At 38.1% G+C, this 17436-nt stretch overlaps 2 protein-coding genes across 2 annotated transcripts in view; one reads left to right on the plus strand and one right to left on the minus strand.

Moving 5' to 3' along the window:
• Nucleotides 1–2124: 2124 nt before the first annotated feature.
• On the minus strand, nucleotides 2125–11295 carry LOC102755297 (cullin-2). Its single transcript, XM_006752574.2, has 4 exons — nucleotides 11097–11295; nucleotides 8440–8541; nucleotides 6913–7029; nucleotides 2125–5581 (listed from the first exon to the last, which is right to left on the minus strand). The coding sequence occupies exons 1-4, from the start codon at nucleotides 11286–11288 to the stop codon at nucleotides 5450–5452; spliced, it is 543 nt and encodes a 180-aa protein (XP_006752637.1). The 5' UTR covers nucleotides 11289–11295; the 3' UTR covers nucleotides 2125–5449.
• A 5417-nt stretch (nucleotides 11296–16712) lies between these two features.
• Nucleotides 16713–17436, plus strand: part of LOC102755587 (serine/threonine-protein phosphatase 6 regulatory subunit 1-like) — a 13599-nt gene continuing 12875 nt past the window's right edge. Inside the window, 1 exon segment of the mRNA XM_015565115.1 lies at nucleotides 16713–16744. Coding sequence (XP_015420601.1) covers nucleotides 16713–16744 — 32 coding nt within the window.

Consider the following 17436-nt stretch of genomic DNA (forward strand, 5'->3'; position numbering starts at 1 on the left):
GGCACAAATTTTTGTGCACTGGGCTTTTAGTCTTAAATAAGTATTTTAAGAACCAAAATATGAAGTGTTTATTATCACAAGTTATTTAACTAGAAATAAATTTTTCTTTAAAATTCAGGGAAAACTATTCTTAATGTATAAAATGAAGCCATTTCTATCTATAGGCTGTGCTATATTTATTAAGATCACAGCTTTGAATGGGATTAAATTCAGATTCTGCAGTTTCTGGCAATGACTCCTGGAAAACACTCTTTATTAGTTTCCTCATCTATGGAGGTACAGAAGGTACAGGAGAAAAGCTATGTAATGACCTAATATTTGCTAAACTTGGTTATTGCTTGACTACTAACAAAGCTTGCCAGAGAGATGTTTTCCTTCAGGGCTAGAAGGTAAAGATAAGAAAACCACCCCAGACCAGAGGACTCTTTGACAGGATGAACTTTTAAAATTATACCCTCACTAAAGGACCGGTACATGAAATTTGTTTGCTGGGGGTGGGGGGGGGGCCTCCAACTGCTCTCCCCTGCTGGCCTGATCTCCCACAACTGCCCTCCCATGCCGGCCATCTTGTGGGGGGGCTGTGACAGTCAATTTGCATATTACCTCTTTATTATATAGGATTAGAATATTAAAATCTCTGATCAAGGTGGAGCTTACATACTGTCTTCTACACAGGCAATGTCCACTTCTACATGTCCACTTCTGCTCATGTTCACCCAAAATATACCTTAAAATGTGAAGATGTAAGCAACTATCCCTGTAATACCATGTGGTTTTTTGTTCTGGGGAGGCACTGCTCAGGAAATAATCCTCAGTGCACTCCTTGTTCGCTGGCTTGCAATAAAGTTCCTATTAACACAATCAACTTGGAGTGTTCTTTTGGTTAACACCTACCAAGCGGCCTGACCTGTTTCAGTAACAAGAGGAACATTGCCTAATCAACAAGATTATATGAAGGTCAAATAAAAGAACATATGTGGAAGCACCTGTCCCAGTCTGCAGTTAATAAAAGTTAAAAATATATCAAATTTTACAGCACTGCAGGATTTACAGGTTACAAAATGCTAGATATACATTATACATAAAGTAAAATACAAATCTCAGCCTGCCTACTCTTTTGTTTGTATTAAATCAAATTATCATAAAATATTTAACTAAATCCTATGATGAATCTGCATCTACTGTAGCAATTAAAATGGTTTCAAAGGGAAAGAATGGATTGTTGACAAGAAGTGCACTAGCTGTTAAATGTATCTGACTCATGCATGTTAACTACCTCAGTATTGTTTTTTTTAAGCCTCTGAAAGTTTTTCTTACATAATTTTTGGTTTCTGAAATAAAGCACATCTTCTACACAGGCAATATATGTATAGCCATGTCCTTCCTCTTCTTTCCTTTTTTAAGCTCTAACCCTTTCTGCCCACAAGCAGGAAGCATACAACCTACTCTGGGCTATGTGCTCAGATCTCTTGCAGTAAGGATTTCAGGAGACTGTAACCCTTTCCTCATTCTCCTGAGGGGAAGATATGGCCTAAAATTCATTCTAAACACTGCTTCTTTTGGAGCTGATGGCTTGGTTAAATATATCTGGCCTCTTTCTTACTCATGCATGAACATAACTTTAATATATTTCCTTTCAGATAAAATGGAAAAAGATGTGAAGGAAACTCTTGCCAATCATTTCTGTAGACTTCAGCCCAATTATTTTGCCCATTTTCCAATATAATACACAGGCTTGGGCAAAAGTAGTTTATAGTTGTGAGTACACAAAACACAGAATTTACTTTTGTATTATTAATGAATTATTCTATTATTTTCCATAGGAGAACTGTAAAACTACTTTTGCCCCACCCTATATTTTCTTGACAGATAATGGGGTAAGACTTGATTTAAGATTTATAAAATTTAAGAAAAAAGGAATCAATTTGGAACTTTATCAAAAAGTTATTAAAACAAACGTTTGTTTTTTTGACAGTGGAATGTATATTATATGGTTTGCCATTATTTTCTCTCTAGAAAGAAAGGTAAAATGAGGTACACAGTATATAAGTTATTATAAGCTCAGGAGATTTTTTTTAAACACTTAAGAGACATGAGTTAGAAAAAGTACAATCAAACCAACTGTAAAAGTCAATTGTTTTTATTTTTTATAAAAGGCCTTATTTGTTAGAATATACACTAAAGTATTATAAGTGAAATGGTTTGTGTGGAAAATATTTTAAAAGATTCTAGCTTTAAAAAGGTGTGTGTGTGTGTGTGTGTGTGTGTGTGTGTTGTAGTGGTGGGGAAAATAGGGTAAATAGATAATATAACAGACCAGAGTATTCTAATACTGGCTGTTGATATATATAATAAACAAAATAATGGAATTTCATGTCTCTATACAAGTGGCACCTGGTGTAATACAATATACAAATTTTTTTGCAAGGAAAATATCTTCTGCAGAAGGGTATGTACTAAGACAGACTCTGGCAGCGTGTACACTGAGCAGGCAGTCTGCTCAAGGTTTTATGCCTGATGAACATCATCTGTCCCTCACTCTTGATTGGTCAGAACTAAGCTCACATTCTTGCACAATTGGCTAATTTAAAGGACAAAGGGAGGAGTTGACCTTTGCTGTTTCAAAATGGGGAGCTGCCAAACTTCCCTCTTTGACAGAAAAGATTGTTTATTCTTACAATTCCCCCCTTTTCTTATTTAACTCTTCTTTAAACTCGGCTAACACTCGCTGTCTTTAATGTTTTGCAGTGTCAGGAGAAGGAGATTATTTTGCTGTTTGGTCAATGCGGTTTCAATTAACCTCTGGATATGACCTCTCATACATGGGATGATATAACATCCCATGACTGTGACTCCTAACACAATTATCAAAGAAGTGAATATGGATACCATCATTCCCGCCCACTTTCTGAACCATTGCTCTAGTAAATCGGAGAAAGGATCCTCAATTCCAGAATTCTCAGCTCACTCATCAGCTAAAGTTGTTCATCCCTGTAGGGCCTTAGTAATGGTTCCGTCTGGAGCTGTGCTGTCAGGGTTGAATGTACAACACTGCCCCCCAACATTACACAAACTCCTTTTTCTGCCAGAATCATATCCGAGGTCATCCTGCTGGTGGCATCTAGTTGTTCAGCTATAACTTTAACTACATCTTGAGTATAGTTAACAATCCTTTGCTGGTTATAGTAAATGTAATTAATCCATTCCACATGCTTGTTTACCGTGGACCAGTCCTGTCCTGATTCAAACCCTGCCGCAATATGATTTCTAGCTTTAAACTCATTTTGGAACCCTAATGGAATCTATGTAAATATGGAGATCAAAGGAGACCCCTGGACTCTCTCTCTTCTTCCTAGTCTACTGAAAAAACTTTACAATATGCCAAAGTGAAAGGGATAGCCAATTGTATCAGATCACATGTTCTACTCCAAGTGCTGGGAAAGGTCACAAGTAATGGTCCCCCATACCACCACCAGATATCAACACAGGGTATCGCAGTGCAGAATGATTGGCTTCTGAGGATACTCGGCCATTTATACATCTGGATAAATTTCCCATAAACTCTGAGTACTGTTCTCCCACCTTGAGAGGCAGGAGGTATAGTTTATGTCACAGGACAGGGGCCAGATTGTTTTGGGTGGTGGTGGTGGGGTCCTTGCTCTTTACCTCTGTTGGATGGGAGCAACAGGGAGAGAGTCTTACAGGAAGTGTTTCCCCCAGGCGATTTCCTCCTGATACAAGGCAAGCATACATTCCATCCCGTTACTGTCTCAGGTCTATCCACTTGGGCCTCTAGCCTTCCTGCCGCACAAGCGTAAACAGTCACTTTTATTTAGGGAGTGTACAGAATATTTAATGCACTCCACCCAGGCATTCATTCCCTTATGTCCTACTTCTATTTGCATGGTGGTGGCATTGGCCTAGGGAATCTTGTCCTGTGACATCTACTCCTAAATCTAGTCCTAGCCAATCTTTTGGTCTAAAGGCTGAGATAGCCAAGTCATTCAAGTTATCTATAATCAATAACTTAACTGGGTAAGCATGATCCGGATTGTACACATTTCCCCAGCCCACATTGTAAGCCCTACAATTTGCCAGAGCCTAAAGCAAATAGACAGCTTACAGTTTCTTTAGCATTAATTTCAAGGGGCTATGTCCTGGTATGGCTGTCCACGTTGAGGTGTTTCCACCCGGAGAAGCTGGTGGTCCGCCCTTAACCCATGTGTGATGGGTCCAAACTCATTCTGCAGTCCGAACAGCAGTCTCAGTGGTAAGGAAGATGAGGTAGGGTCCTTCCCAGGATGGTTCCAACTTGTTTCCCTTCCAATTCTTGATTAAAATAAACGTAGTCTCCTGCTCCATGATGATGAGCTGGTAACTCAAGAGGAGGGCCTTGGGCCAGGACGCCTTCTTAACCAACAGAGTCTGGCAGCACGTACCAATATACAGATTTTTAAAAAAGTATTTAGGCTATCCATTGCTAATCATAGCTGTGACTTATGAATCTAGCATGGAAATGTTAGAGGGGTATAAGGATCTTTTGGTATGACAGGATCTCTTGCAACTCAGAGAAAGGTAGAGGGGAAGGCGATAGAGTGGTAGCATATTCTATGTTAGAAATAATATATTATGAAAACAGGAGATGACTTTTTAATCAAAGACTCTTCCTATGCCAGACTGGAAGTCACCACATATTCCCCTCATACTCCATTTCTGTGGTATGGCACATCACCAGAAACTCTTGATGGAATTAAATCCTCAATATTCAAAATGCTCATATCCATTGTAGGTCCAATCCTTAAAAAGAAAATATTCTTTATGCTGAATGCATTTTTATGCACTCTAGAAAAATCGACATATTTCAGTAAGATTTAAGTAGGAGTACAAGTGAATTAAACCATTCAGATAAAAATGCAACTAAAGCTGCATTTGCTGCTTTGATGACTCAGGAACATTTATATATGATTTAGTGTAATACTCCATCCACATAAAAAAGGCACTCTATTTCTTTATTTTTTTATTTGACAAGCAGCAATATCATGTTTGTCATTTTAATGTAGATACAATTATTAGGTTATCTGTCATATTACGATATTTAAGTTTTTTATTTTATGTCCTTTAAGATACATTTAAAAAAAAAAAACACACATCAACTGCAAACGTGAAGGGGAGAAAAAGCATGGTACCCAACCAAATTTCCACATTTCAGCAATACTTCACTCATTCTTTAATAAAGGTTTAAGAAATGTCATAATGACATGAGCTTGAAATATCTCTAGGCATTTTCTCTGACGCTCATGACGTGGCACTGGTGATGTTGTAAACAGCAGAAAAACAGGGGCTGCCAAATGACCAAATTATGGAGGCATAGGCCTGCTCTTTTCCCCACAGGAACACACCAAATGGTGATGGCAATGATCTTCTCACACTCACACAGAGGAGAGCAACATCATGCTACGTAACTGTATTCATCTGCTGAAGCCTGGCTGCGTTCAATGTACTGTTTGTCTATCAGCACTTCAATACACTTCTTAATCATGCTGATACTAGGGTTAAACCTAGCTCTTGACTGGCTAATCACCTGTAAGAGAGACATGGGTGTCAAACTACTGCCAATTAATCAGTCATAAATAATTACTTTTAACCAATCAGCTATAAAAGTTTCTCAGTTTTATTGAGGTTCCATCAGGATATCTAAGCCATATAGAAAAATATACTTAAAATAATTATGAAATTATATTAAACAGAATAAAATCATCTTAAATGGATACACATGATATATCAAGTAAGCGAGTGCCATAACAATATTAAAAATTTTAAACTCAGAGAGCAGTGCATAAGGAGACGGAGAATTAGATCAATTCTGACATGTCCAAAAATAATAATTTATGCAAAGTAAGGAAAAAGCCTAATGTTTATGTTGTGAAGAAATTAAAATGCAAAACATATATATAGCAAAATCTAATATTCATACATAAATAAATTAAACTATCAACTAATTAATCTATCTAAATACCCATACCCTTAAGCTTCCCTTATTCAACTTTCAGCTTTTAGCTGAAGTAACACTTCAAGATTTTTATGTACATTCTCACAGTATTGTATAACTTTTTTCAGTGCATGTTACTGTAATTTTATATTGCATACTAGAGGCCCAGTGCATGGATTCATGCACTGGTGGGGTCCCTCAGGCTGGCCTGTGCCCTCTCGCAATCCAGGACCCCTTGGGGGATGTCAGACTGCCAGTTTCGGCCTGATCTCCGCAGGCCAGGCTGAGGGACCCCACTGGTGCACAAATCTGTGCACTAGGCCTCTAGTATGCATATAAGATCTTTGGTTAATCTCTTCTCACCCTCTCCTCTCCCCACTTTCCTCTGAGATTCATCAGTCTGTTCCATGTTTCCATGCCTGTGCGTTGAGCATCTGCCCCCTGGTGGTCAGTGCACGACATAGCTACCAGTTGAGTGGTCGGGTGGTCGCTTAGGCTTTTATATATATAGATTATTTCAATAATGTATTTCTTCCCTATTATACTGTGAACTACAAAAGGGCAGGAACCACATTTTGCTTTGTTCTGCATTAAACTCCCAACAGCAAACACAGTGCTATCGCATCATAGACACTCAATATACTTATGGAATGAGTCTTTGATGTGGTCAACTTCCTCCAATAACTGGAGAAAAGACTCAGTAAACTGGTGAAGTTTATACCTCTGAACTCAAGCTAAAGCAAATCTGAACTTAATTCTGAAATTAAAAGTGGGTACTGTTCCCATTATGTAATGAAGCATATCTTTATTCTATTTGCGAATCACTGGATTTCTGTAATCATCTTTACAAAGAAACATTATTCATCTGTACATTGGTAATACTCTCTACCCCAAGAAGTTTTGAAGACTTTTCCCTCTTTTACCTCTTGAATAAGGGCATTATGCCGAAGTACTTTTCGTGCTTTCATGATACGAACTATAGCAGCTTGGAGATACATTTTCCGGTCCTCATCTACAGCACTTCTAGTTTGTTCCATTTCCTGTTTACAGGTAGGAAAAAGTAAATGAGACAGTAAATCATAATTGTTCTGAATTCATTTTATCAGTGAATTTAAATAAATTTCTAATCAATACCGAGCATTGGGTAGAGGAGGGTAACAGTGGTCGGTGAACTGCGGCTTGTGAGTCACATGTAGCTCTTTGGCCTCTTGAGTGTGGCTCTTCCACAAAATACCAACTTCTACGCATGGGCCACGAAGTTTCAATCACACTGTACGTGCGCGCCCGCACATGGTATTTTGTGGAAGGGCCACACTCAAGGGGCCAAAGGGCCGCATGTGGCTTGCGAGCTGCAGTTTGCAGACCACTGGTATAGGAGAATAAATAATGATAAACAGAGACTTGACTTAGAACTTAAATGACATAGAACAGTAATTTTCAAGAATGCTGTCCTTTCAGTGAGTACAGACACTATACCACAATGCTTTTAGATGCTTCAGTAAATGGCTCCAAGTGCATACTGGATTGGGCTTCAAGGGGAAGAACTGTGGAGGGTTCTATTTGGCTTAAGCAGAGAAGCCAGAAAGGATGGGCTAAAAAGGGCATAAATCATACAGCTCAAGGTAACAGTAGAAGCAAGGCATAGAAGTAGGCAATGCCACATTAATAGGGATCTCATAACGGCTTTTAACAGATAAAAATATAACCCATATCTTACAAATTATCATACATTAGTCTGAAGGAAAATAGAACATTGAACATTTTAGGGTTCAAATTTAATAGCAATTCATTAACATTTGTTTCCCCATGGGGAAGTTCCTGAAGTGGGCCTGACATCATATATACCTTCACATCCTGCCCCAAGCCCAACGATATAGGTAGCAATTAGGAAGCGTAAGTGATGTGAACAGGCTATCCCAGAAATAAGCAATAATCACTGCTGAGTTAAAGAAATCAACAGTACACATGCAAACTGGCTTATCTGGTAGTCTGGACTCCACTCCACACCTCATAGATCACAATTTGAGTTCTGACAAGATTCCCAGGTGGTTCATTTACACATGAAACTTTGAGAAGCATTTTTAACAATTTTCCTTTGAAAGAAATTAGTTGTAAAACTTTCCCTTATTTTACAAATGAAAAATCTAAGAGATTATATTACTATTCAAGATAGGAATTTTTAGAAAGATGCAAAGCAGAGCAATACATTTAGTTTAAGAGCAATGCAGCACACTTTTCCTTAGGTACCCATTATACCACTGTTTTTAAAATCTAAACTACTAGCAGAGATTTTGTTTATAAGGTTAGTAAATGCAAAGAATATGCCAAAAAAGATATATCATATTATTAATTTTGATGTGCAGAGTTTTGCATCATTTCTCATTGTTACTCTACTTGCAAAGTACAATGCTTTAATATTTCCAAAAGAAATGACATAGAAAAGCTCTTACCTGTGGTGTGTCTTTCTGCATTGATGTAGTAATTTTAAATTTTGTTCTTTTACTGCTGAAGTTCATATTTAATGAAAATGAAGATTCTGCATCAATATCTTCCTACAATTACAAATAATTCACTTATATTTATAAAAACATAAAACCATTACATAAGAGTTGCTGCAAACAATATGCTATGAAATAACCAAGAAAAAACATCCTAAATTCTCATAATCTTTTACATTATAAAGATTATTTGAGAGAAAAATGATTGTCTTCTTTCAATCAAAGAAGTAAAAAACAATTCTTTTCTAATTTTACACTTGATAGAATTTTAATCAATTTAGATTAAATAAGTAAGCAAATTTCTGGCCTATTATATATATTACCTTTGGATAAGACAAAGAGTCAAGCTCACTGGCTTAAACAGAACTTGACATTTTAATTTTTATGAAATGTCGACTCATAATTTTCCCATCACCCCATTTTGAAAAACTGAACAACCAAATGTTTTTTTTTTTTTAAATATATTTTATTGATTTTTTACAGAGAGGAAGGGAGAGAGATAGAGAGTTAGAAACATCGATGAGAGAGAAACATCGATTAGCTGCCTCCTGCACATCTCCCACTGGGGATGTGCCCGCAACCCAGGTACATGCCCTTGACCGGAATCGAACCTGGGACCCCCCAGTCCGCAGGCCGACGCTCTATCCACTGAGCCAAACCGGTTTCGGCCAACCAAATGTTTTTTTAAGTGCTGCAATAACAAAACCAATTATAAGTTACCTGACTATAAAAGCAAGCTGTTTCCAGTGGCACACAAGTATCATTTCTCCATGACCCTGGTGTGATTCTGCCAAGAGTCTGCTCTTCAATTCATGTTTTATTCACTCTGCCAGAAGCAAGTGGCCTTTCCTCAAGTGAAAGTTTTTAAGGCAACTTTTAGAATCACAACTTTTCTATCAGGCTTAAGAAAGCCACTCATATCATATACTGAAATTTCTCTATCAGCAGGATCAAGAAGCACTTAAGTAGGCCCTGGCTGGTGTGGGTCAGTGGTTAGAGCTTTGACCTTCACACTGAAGGGTGGAGGGTTCAATTCCTGTCAAAGACATGTGCTTGGGTTGCAAGTTCTATCCCTGGTCGGGGTACATGTGGAGGCAACCAAGTGATGTTGATGTCTCTTTCTCTCTCCCCTCCTGCCTTCCCTCCCTTCCACTCTCTCTGAAAATCAATGGAGAAGATATCCTTGGATGTGGACTAACAACAACAAAAAAAGAAGCACTTGGTATGGTAGATAGACTCAGTTTCAATAATAAATTAAGAAATTCTAAGAAACCAGCAGATTCATAATTGAAATTTAATGTGCAATCTATATTTATTTTGTATATTTTTGGGCAGTGAAAATAACACATTTAAAAATATATATATAACTTCTAACTTCAGCAATTAAGCTTAAAATTTTTTAACTTAAAATAAGTTTATTGTTTTAAGTCATAATTAATTTCTGTATTTAAAATCTTAATATTAAGAATTTTAACATTTAAAGATTCTGAAGTAAAAAAATTTAATCACTTCTCAAAATTAAGAAAAGCCTTTGAAAGATTTGAATTTCAGAATATATGTAATTTAGAACTGTTCAACTATAGGATATAAAATGTTATCATAATCTTAGAGATGTTGGCAAAATGAATTGATGAGAGAAGTTGTAGGCTATTAACTTTACCAAAATAAAAATGAAATACCATCTATAAGAATTTTTTTCTTATAGGTACAATAATTTGAAGTAGGAGATTTAACCCACATCAGTTGCTTTTTAAAAACCATTTAATTATCCAAGATATCTATAATAATAAAAGGGCAATATGCTATTTAGACTAGATGTCCTCTCGGACATCACTCCAGACATCCTTCCAGACGAAGCTGGGGCCAGAGTGAAGCCTGGGTCCTGGGTGCCTGCCAGTGGCCGGAGAGAAGCAGCCTGGGTCCCGGGTTCCTGCTAGCAGCCAGCCGGAGCGAAGCCGGTGCTGGCCGCTGGGGGAAGGAAGGCCTACTCTTGCATGAATTTTCATGTATCAGGCCTCTAGTATTATAATAACAAAAACTTACTACTGTAAAGAAAAGTTATAAAGAAAGAGGAATATACTATTGGCTTGCTAGTCTCATGATAGGTATTTTAAAAATATGGAGGTTATTTGAGTTCTGAAATTAAAGGATATGAAAGTGAGTGTGTTTGGGTTCTAGTTACATATGTTAAATATCATACAAATGACATCAATAGGCTGTTATTTCCTACTACAGAACCATACAGTTAAACATTAACCAAAAAAACATGGGGGAAAAAATCTTGGAAAGTTTTAAGATAAGCTACAGTTTTCAAACTCAATCAAAAATTCTCAATGGCAATTTTTTTTCCAATTTTTTAGTACATTGTCATAGTATAGGACAAAGAAAATCAAACTGTAAAGGGCACATAGGCACCAATTTACATAGCCTTCTCTGTGACACCTCAAGTTCACAGTTGTAAGGAACCAGCAGTAATGTAGCTGATTCAAGTGCTTTCCAAAGTACCAAGGGCATTAACAATTATAACCTACTTTCAATACTGTGAACATCCCATGAAAATGCTTTAATGTTTACAACGCTTAAATTCCTTGAGCTTTAAATTCCCATACCTTTTCTGAATCATGGTTAATCATTTTCACATCAAGTAATGATTTGATTGTTTTTGTCAGTTCCTTTTCATTCATCTGTGTGCTGTCTTGAAGCTCTTTATAGCTGACAGTTTCACTGTTGTTGAAGGCTAGAAGAACTGCCATTTGGTATGTTGTAACCATGGCTACATATGGTTTGCCCAAATAATTCATTTTAACTTCACCTACAATTAAAACAAAATTGTGACAATAAACTGGTCATTCAAAGAAACATTTTGAAATTACTTGAATAATAACTGTTTATTTTGGATATTATTCTCCTTTATTAATTTTAAAGCCATTCTTGCTGGCAATATATTTATTTTGTTTGTTTGAGGGATTGGGGGTAGGGCTCTTAGTTTTGAGTATAAATCATGGTTAAGCTATCATACCTTTACCAGCAGGGTTTAAACAATATCTTTAGTCAATGGAAGGCTAACTAAAACTTAGAAAAAAAAACAGTAAGAGGAGGTGGGGATAGGAAAAAAAACCCAAAGCAAAACAGACAAAGGGGAGAGAATGTCAGCTTGCTATCAGCAATGGCTTCATGTGCTGTCTCCATCTGCTCTATTCCAGGGAAGGGTCAAGCCTACAGGGAGGTCTATGAGCACATAGGAAATGCTTATCCTACAGCTTTGATTAAACTATAACTTCTGCCAACATTTTTAAAATTGCATCTTTCTTCCCAGCAATTTTCTAGGGGAAAACAAGAATGGGAGAGATAGACAGATCCTAATTTTATTTAAACAGCTGATAGAAAAACAGTGTGCTAGACTCTACCTTACCCACTAAGAGCTAGTAAATATACAGCAAGTTTAGTTGTACTGCAGTTCTGCAATATCCCAGGGAGAGAGAACACTGAAAAGCTTGCAACAAACTGTATGACCAACATGTATGCATTCTGTAAAATTCAGTAACAGTCAAAAAAGCTAAGGTAAGTCAAAGAACTACTTCCTAAATCATAAAGTTGTGGTACAGTGATTGCATGTTCGTTCTCTCTCTCTCTCTCTCTCTCTCTCTCTCTCTCTCTCTCTCTCACACACACACACACACACACACACACACACACACACACCCCTTGCATTATTTGACTGTCAATGGATTATAAACTAACCCAGCGTGAAAACTGGTTTCAGAACCCTATATTTTAACTCAAGGAAGCTGTATTTCACATAACTGAACCCATATGCATTCCCCATATTAGTAACTCTGATCAAGATTTTGTGCTTCTTTATTCACTATTTAATTAAAGATTTTAAAGAATATAATTTTATTCTCTAATTTATTATCAGAACACACATGCCTATTTTAACTTTTATTATACCTTGACTTATTTAAAAACAAACAAACTGATATTCAGAAATAGTCTTCAAAATGATTTGGGAGGAAAAAAATCCCTAATCTCTGAATTTTCATGAAAGAAAGTTTAATATATTAATTAGAATATTCTATTCACACAAAGAGTTTAAGAAATTATCACTAGGTGTGTACTACTAACAATTAGTATAAAGAGTACATTAAGGGCCCTAACCGGCTTGGCTCAGTGGATAGAGTGTCGGCCTGTGGACTCAAGGGTCCCGGGTGTGATTCCGGTCAAGGGCATGTACCTTGGTTGTAGGCACATCCCCAGTAGGGGGTGTGCAAGAGGCAGCTGATTGATGTTTCTAACTCTCTATCCCTTTCCCTTCCTCTCTGTAAAAAAGTCAATAAAATATATTAAAAAATAAAAAATAAAAAAAAAGAGTATATTAAGGGCTTTCATCTCAACATTTAAGTTTGGAAAATGTGGCAAGGAGCAAAACATCACATAAACTACATTCTATCATTTGCGTGATGACTGCTTAGTCATATACCAGAAACCAATATAAAACAACTAGAGGCCTGGTGCATGATTTTGTGCACAGGTGGGGTCTGGCCAGCCCACCTCGATCTGGGTCAATTGGGCCAGGTTGGCTTGGGGGAGGGGCCGCAGGCAGTAGGCCAGCTGGCCCCGCCACTGGTCGAACTCCTGGTCGAGGGAACAATTTGCATATTAGCTTTTTATTATATAGGATGCAACAAGCACTTCAATGACTAAATGAGACCATCAGCCAGCATGTCCTTGATGTTGTAATATGCTGCCATGGGTTTGGAAATAGAATAGAATAAAGTCTTTTATTATCACTAGAAACAAAACAGCATGAGGAGACAGTGCAAATAAGGAGTCAAAGTGTCACTTATTATCAAGTACAGTCTGCAACTTAAAAAGGGTTCAACTAGTAAGCTTTGTATTATACTTTTTTCTTGCTATTTTTTTCTCTCAATAAATTATCAAGATCAGGGGAATATGGACCTCTTCCCATTTTTCCAGCATCATTCTCTTACTGGTCAGCTCATGGCTGAAAAGACTGGGACCTAAATTTTGTCCTTCAAATTACCTGCTAAATGAAAATGGGAATATATCTTTACAATGGAGCTATCTTTTGGTCACCACCTTAACCAAGTGAGCAACTTTAGTGTCGCTAATAGTGGGACAATCTGATATTACATGTCCTCTGTTGTAATGTAATATTAAGATCAGAAAATCCTTAGTATTCTTGCCAACAATATTTAATCTGAATATAATGAAACTTTTAGACCTAATTTCCACTTCACAGAAAATATAGGGAGTCAGAAAACAAATAAAATACATCACAATTAAGTAATGTGACAAATCCAGAATGCCGGTCTTAAAAAAAGAATGTCCAGAGGGTTAGAGTGGTGGTGGGGGTAAGATGATGGAGAAAGTGTTAGATAAGAAAAGGGTATCAAGGACTGGGCTGTTCTAAATGTTATTACTAAATGTTTTTCTTGCTGAATGTTAAAATATAAACAGGACAAGCTTCACAGGATCTCAATGGTATAAATGTAACTGAAAGGTTTAAAGAGAATAAAACTATAGAACAGAGGGGTCTGTTCTATATGAGACTCCCACTTACTGCTGACCACTGGAAAAGCTGCCTGGCCTGTCCCGACAGCAAAGCATAGTAACCCCTAAACATGTTTTGTTCAGCACTTCAGAAGGTGGTGGAGAGAGTGTTAGATAAGAAAAGGGTATCAAGGTCTGGGCAGTTCTAAACGTTATTACTAAATGTCAGCCCCATTAGGTGCGTTAATTAGTGTTTCTATTCCCATTTTGGGTATAGGGTTGTCAGAAATGTAGTTTCAGTTCTAGTGTACACTTCGCTTCTGGTTGGTTGGACAGGAACTATCTTTGGGATGCCTGATTCAGGGCCCAACTTACATCTAACAATGGAGGGTTGAGGAATGCCTGAGGGGCATATCCAAGACATCCTCGGTGACAATCTCTGGTCTGGTTGCCTGGCAAGCAGGAAATGGATTTTATTCTTTATGTATATATTTGCATTTGCCTTATTTGTCTGATATGTAAATGTGCCAGTATTTTTATGGTAGTCACCCTGGAATTCTGTTACTGGCCTTCTTGGCAAGCTGGGAGTCAGTTATACTGTTACTGGTCAGTGCCAGGTTGTTTGAAAGGTTGAAAATACCTCTTAAGAAAAATAGGAAATATATTAAAAGAACCCAAGGACTGGAAACTGAGCCATCAGGCAAGATATTGCCAGTTCTCGAGGGCCTCTCAGAGAAGACCTCCTTGATTGCTTGCCCCCAGGTGTCCTCAAACTAGGAGAACCCTGCCTCCCTCTCAGGGAGGCCTGCTTCTTTTAGGCTCCCTTTTGCTCTCCCTCCCTACTATCAGCCTCCCAATTCTTTTGGTCCCTCTAATCTGTTAGGAACGCCGTTGAAAACGTTTCCAGAACATAAAATTAATACTCCCACCCTGATCCCTAAGTCCACTACCTGTCAAGGTACTAGTTTTCACCCAGAGGCTAAATTGTGCCCCCTCAGACAGGTTCTGGACAGGGAAGAGGGAATGAATGGTCACTGTACATGTTCCTTTCTCAACATCAGATCTGTATATTGGAAGGGAAATACTAAGGGACTTCAAGCTGATCCAGAGAGGTTTATTAGCTTGATTAGTGGTATATTCATGACCTATAATTCCACTTGGGGAGATATTCAAGCCCTCCTAACCATCTTCCTCACTATTAAGGAAAAAATGACAGTACTGTTAAAAGCCAAGGAAGAGGCTGATAAACATACTTCTCAGTCTAATAATCAAATCTGGCAGCCAGCAGATGAGTTAATTCCCAATACTAATCTTCAGTGCGACTCCAATGACAGAATAAACTGGGCTCACCTTGAGTATTACAGGAACCTATTGCTGAAGGGTATGAAGGACACTGGTTGCTGCCATGCAAATTGGGGCAAAGTTAGAAACATCCAACAAAAGCTAAGAGATAATTCTTAGAAAATTTTAAAAAATGCTTAAGGTAATAATACACCACCCAGGAAGTGAAGCTATCCTGAATACCCACCTCATATCTCAGAGTGCTCCGATACCTATAGAAAGTTATAAAAGATAGCGGTGGGATCTACCATTCCCACCTCCCAATTAATAGAAGCAGCCTTTAGGATTTTCAACAACAGAGATGTGACAGAAAAAAAAAAGGAAGAAGGAAAGATGAAAAAAAACAAGCTGCTTTTCTGGCTGTCACCCTCTAGGCTTTTGGTAATGAGGAGACAAAAGGCAGAAGACCATCTTATGTGAGTAACCCCAGGCCCCACCGTGGGACCAACCAAAGTTGTCCAGCAAAGCTAGAGTCTAACTAATGTGTATATTGCAAACAAAAGAGTCACTGGAAGAAATAATTCCCTAATCGTCCTCAGAGAAGAAAGGGAAACTCCTAATTCTTTGCAGTTACCCCAGATGAAGACTGACTCGGGGTCAGGGGGCTCCCCTTTAGGCTCCAAAGGATAATATTCCAATCTCCCATGAGGATACCTGTGTTACTTTGTTCTTACTAGCCAGGAAGGCCCCCTCTCCAAGAGGGAATGTAATATTAAAGGGGTGTTGAGAAACCCAGACACAAAGAAATTCTTTGAGACTCTGACATGTGAAATAGGGTCCCATTCTTTTCTCTATGTACGTGAGTGTCCAGTTCCCCTCTAAGGAAGGAACCTACTAAGTAAATTGGAGGCTACCATACACTTAACCAAGATAAAGTTAAAGCACCTAATTCCCAATGATAGCGGAAAAGATTTCATGGTCCTACTCCACTGGGTCTCAAAAGGTCAAAGACCTATACCCACAGAGATTCTTGACCAGGTTATTCCAGCTATTCAGGCACAAGGAGAATTTGAAGGGCAAAGAATGCCCTACCTTTTAAAGTAGTAATCAAACAGTAGACCACTGGCCCTGCGTTAAACAATAATCCTTGAAACATGAGGCAAAAATAGGAATTGCCCCTATCCTAAAAGTATTTCTAGAATAGGATTCATTCAGCCTTGTCACTCACCCTGTAACACCCCCATCCTTCCCCTTAAGAAATGGAACCCAGGAGAATATAGATTTGTATAAGGCTTAAGTGCCATGAATGAAGTATATACACCCTACCACTGTTCCTAACCCCTCTACCCTGTTGGCCAATCCCCCAGGACCTAGCGAACACTATATAGTTCTAGATTTAAAGGATGCTTTCTTTTGCATTCTCTTGGACCATGACTCCCAGAAGATTTTTTGCATTTGAATGGTAAGATCCTGACACCCATCCAAGTCCCAGCATTGCTGGACTGTGTTACCACCAGGTTTCAAAAACTCCCCAGCCCTCTTTGGAGAGGCTCTTGTAAAAGATTAAAAATATGACTCTACCACAATATGTAGATGACATTTTAACTACAACACTGCTTTGATAAAGAAACGGCAGAGAGAAACACTATTCAGCAGAAAAAGGACACAAAGTATGCCAAAAAAAAAGGTCCAGATACCTAAATTAGAAGTACCTGGATATTCTTAATTCCCAAGAACAGAGAAACTTACTGCAGAGTTAAAGGCAGTAAGCCAGAGAGTAAAAGGCAGTAACAGCCAGCCTAGCTCCACCATGGAACTAGAGGCAATTGAGATGTTTTCTTGGAATGACAGGATTCTGTAGGCTCTGGATCCCTTGTTCCTCAAGACTACCTTGGAAAATAGTAAAAGAACCCTTGGGGGAGAAACCAAGATGCAGCATAGGTAAATACCTGAAATTGCTGCCTCGCATAACCACTGCAAAAATACAACTAAAAGACAAAACAGATATCATCCAGAACCACAGGAAGGGTGGCTCAGTGGAAATTCTACAACTAGAAGGAAAGAGAAAAGCACACTAAGACTCAGAGGAGGTGTGGAAGTAAAGTGCAGAGGTACGGAGGCGCATGTGGAAAGAGCTGGCAACTGAGGACCAGG

This window comes from Myotis davidii, unplaced genomic scaffold, assembly GCF_000327345.1.
Source record: "Myotis davidii unplaced genomic scaffold, ASM32734v1 scaffold1570, whole genome shotgun sequence".
Lineage (NCBI taxonomy): Eukaryota > Metazoa > Chordata > Mammalia > Chiroptera > Vespertilionidae > Myotis > Myotis davidii.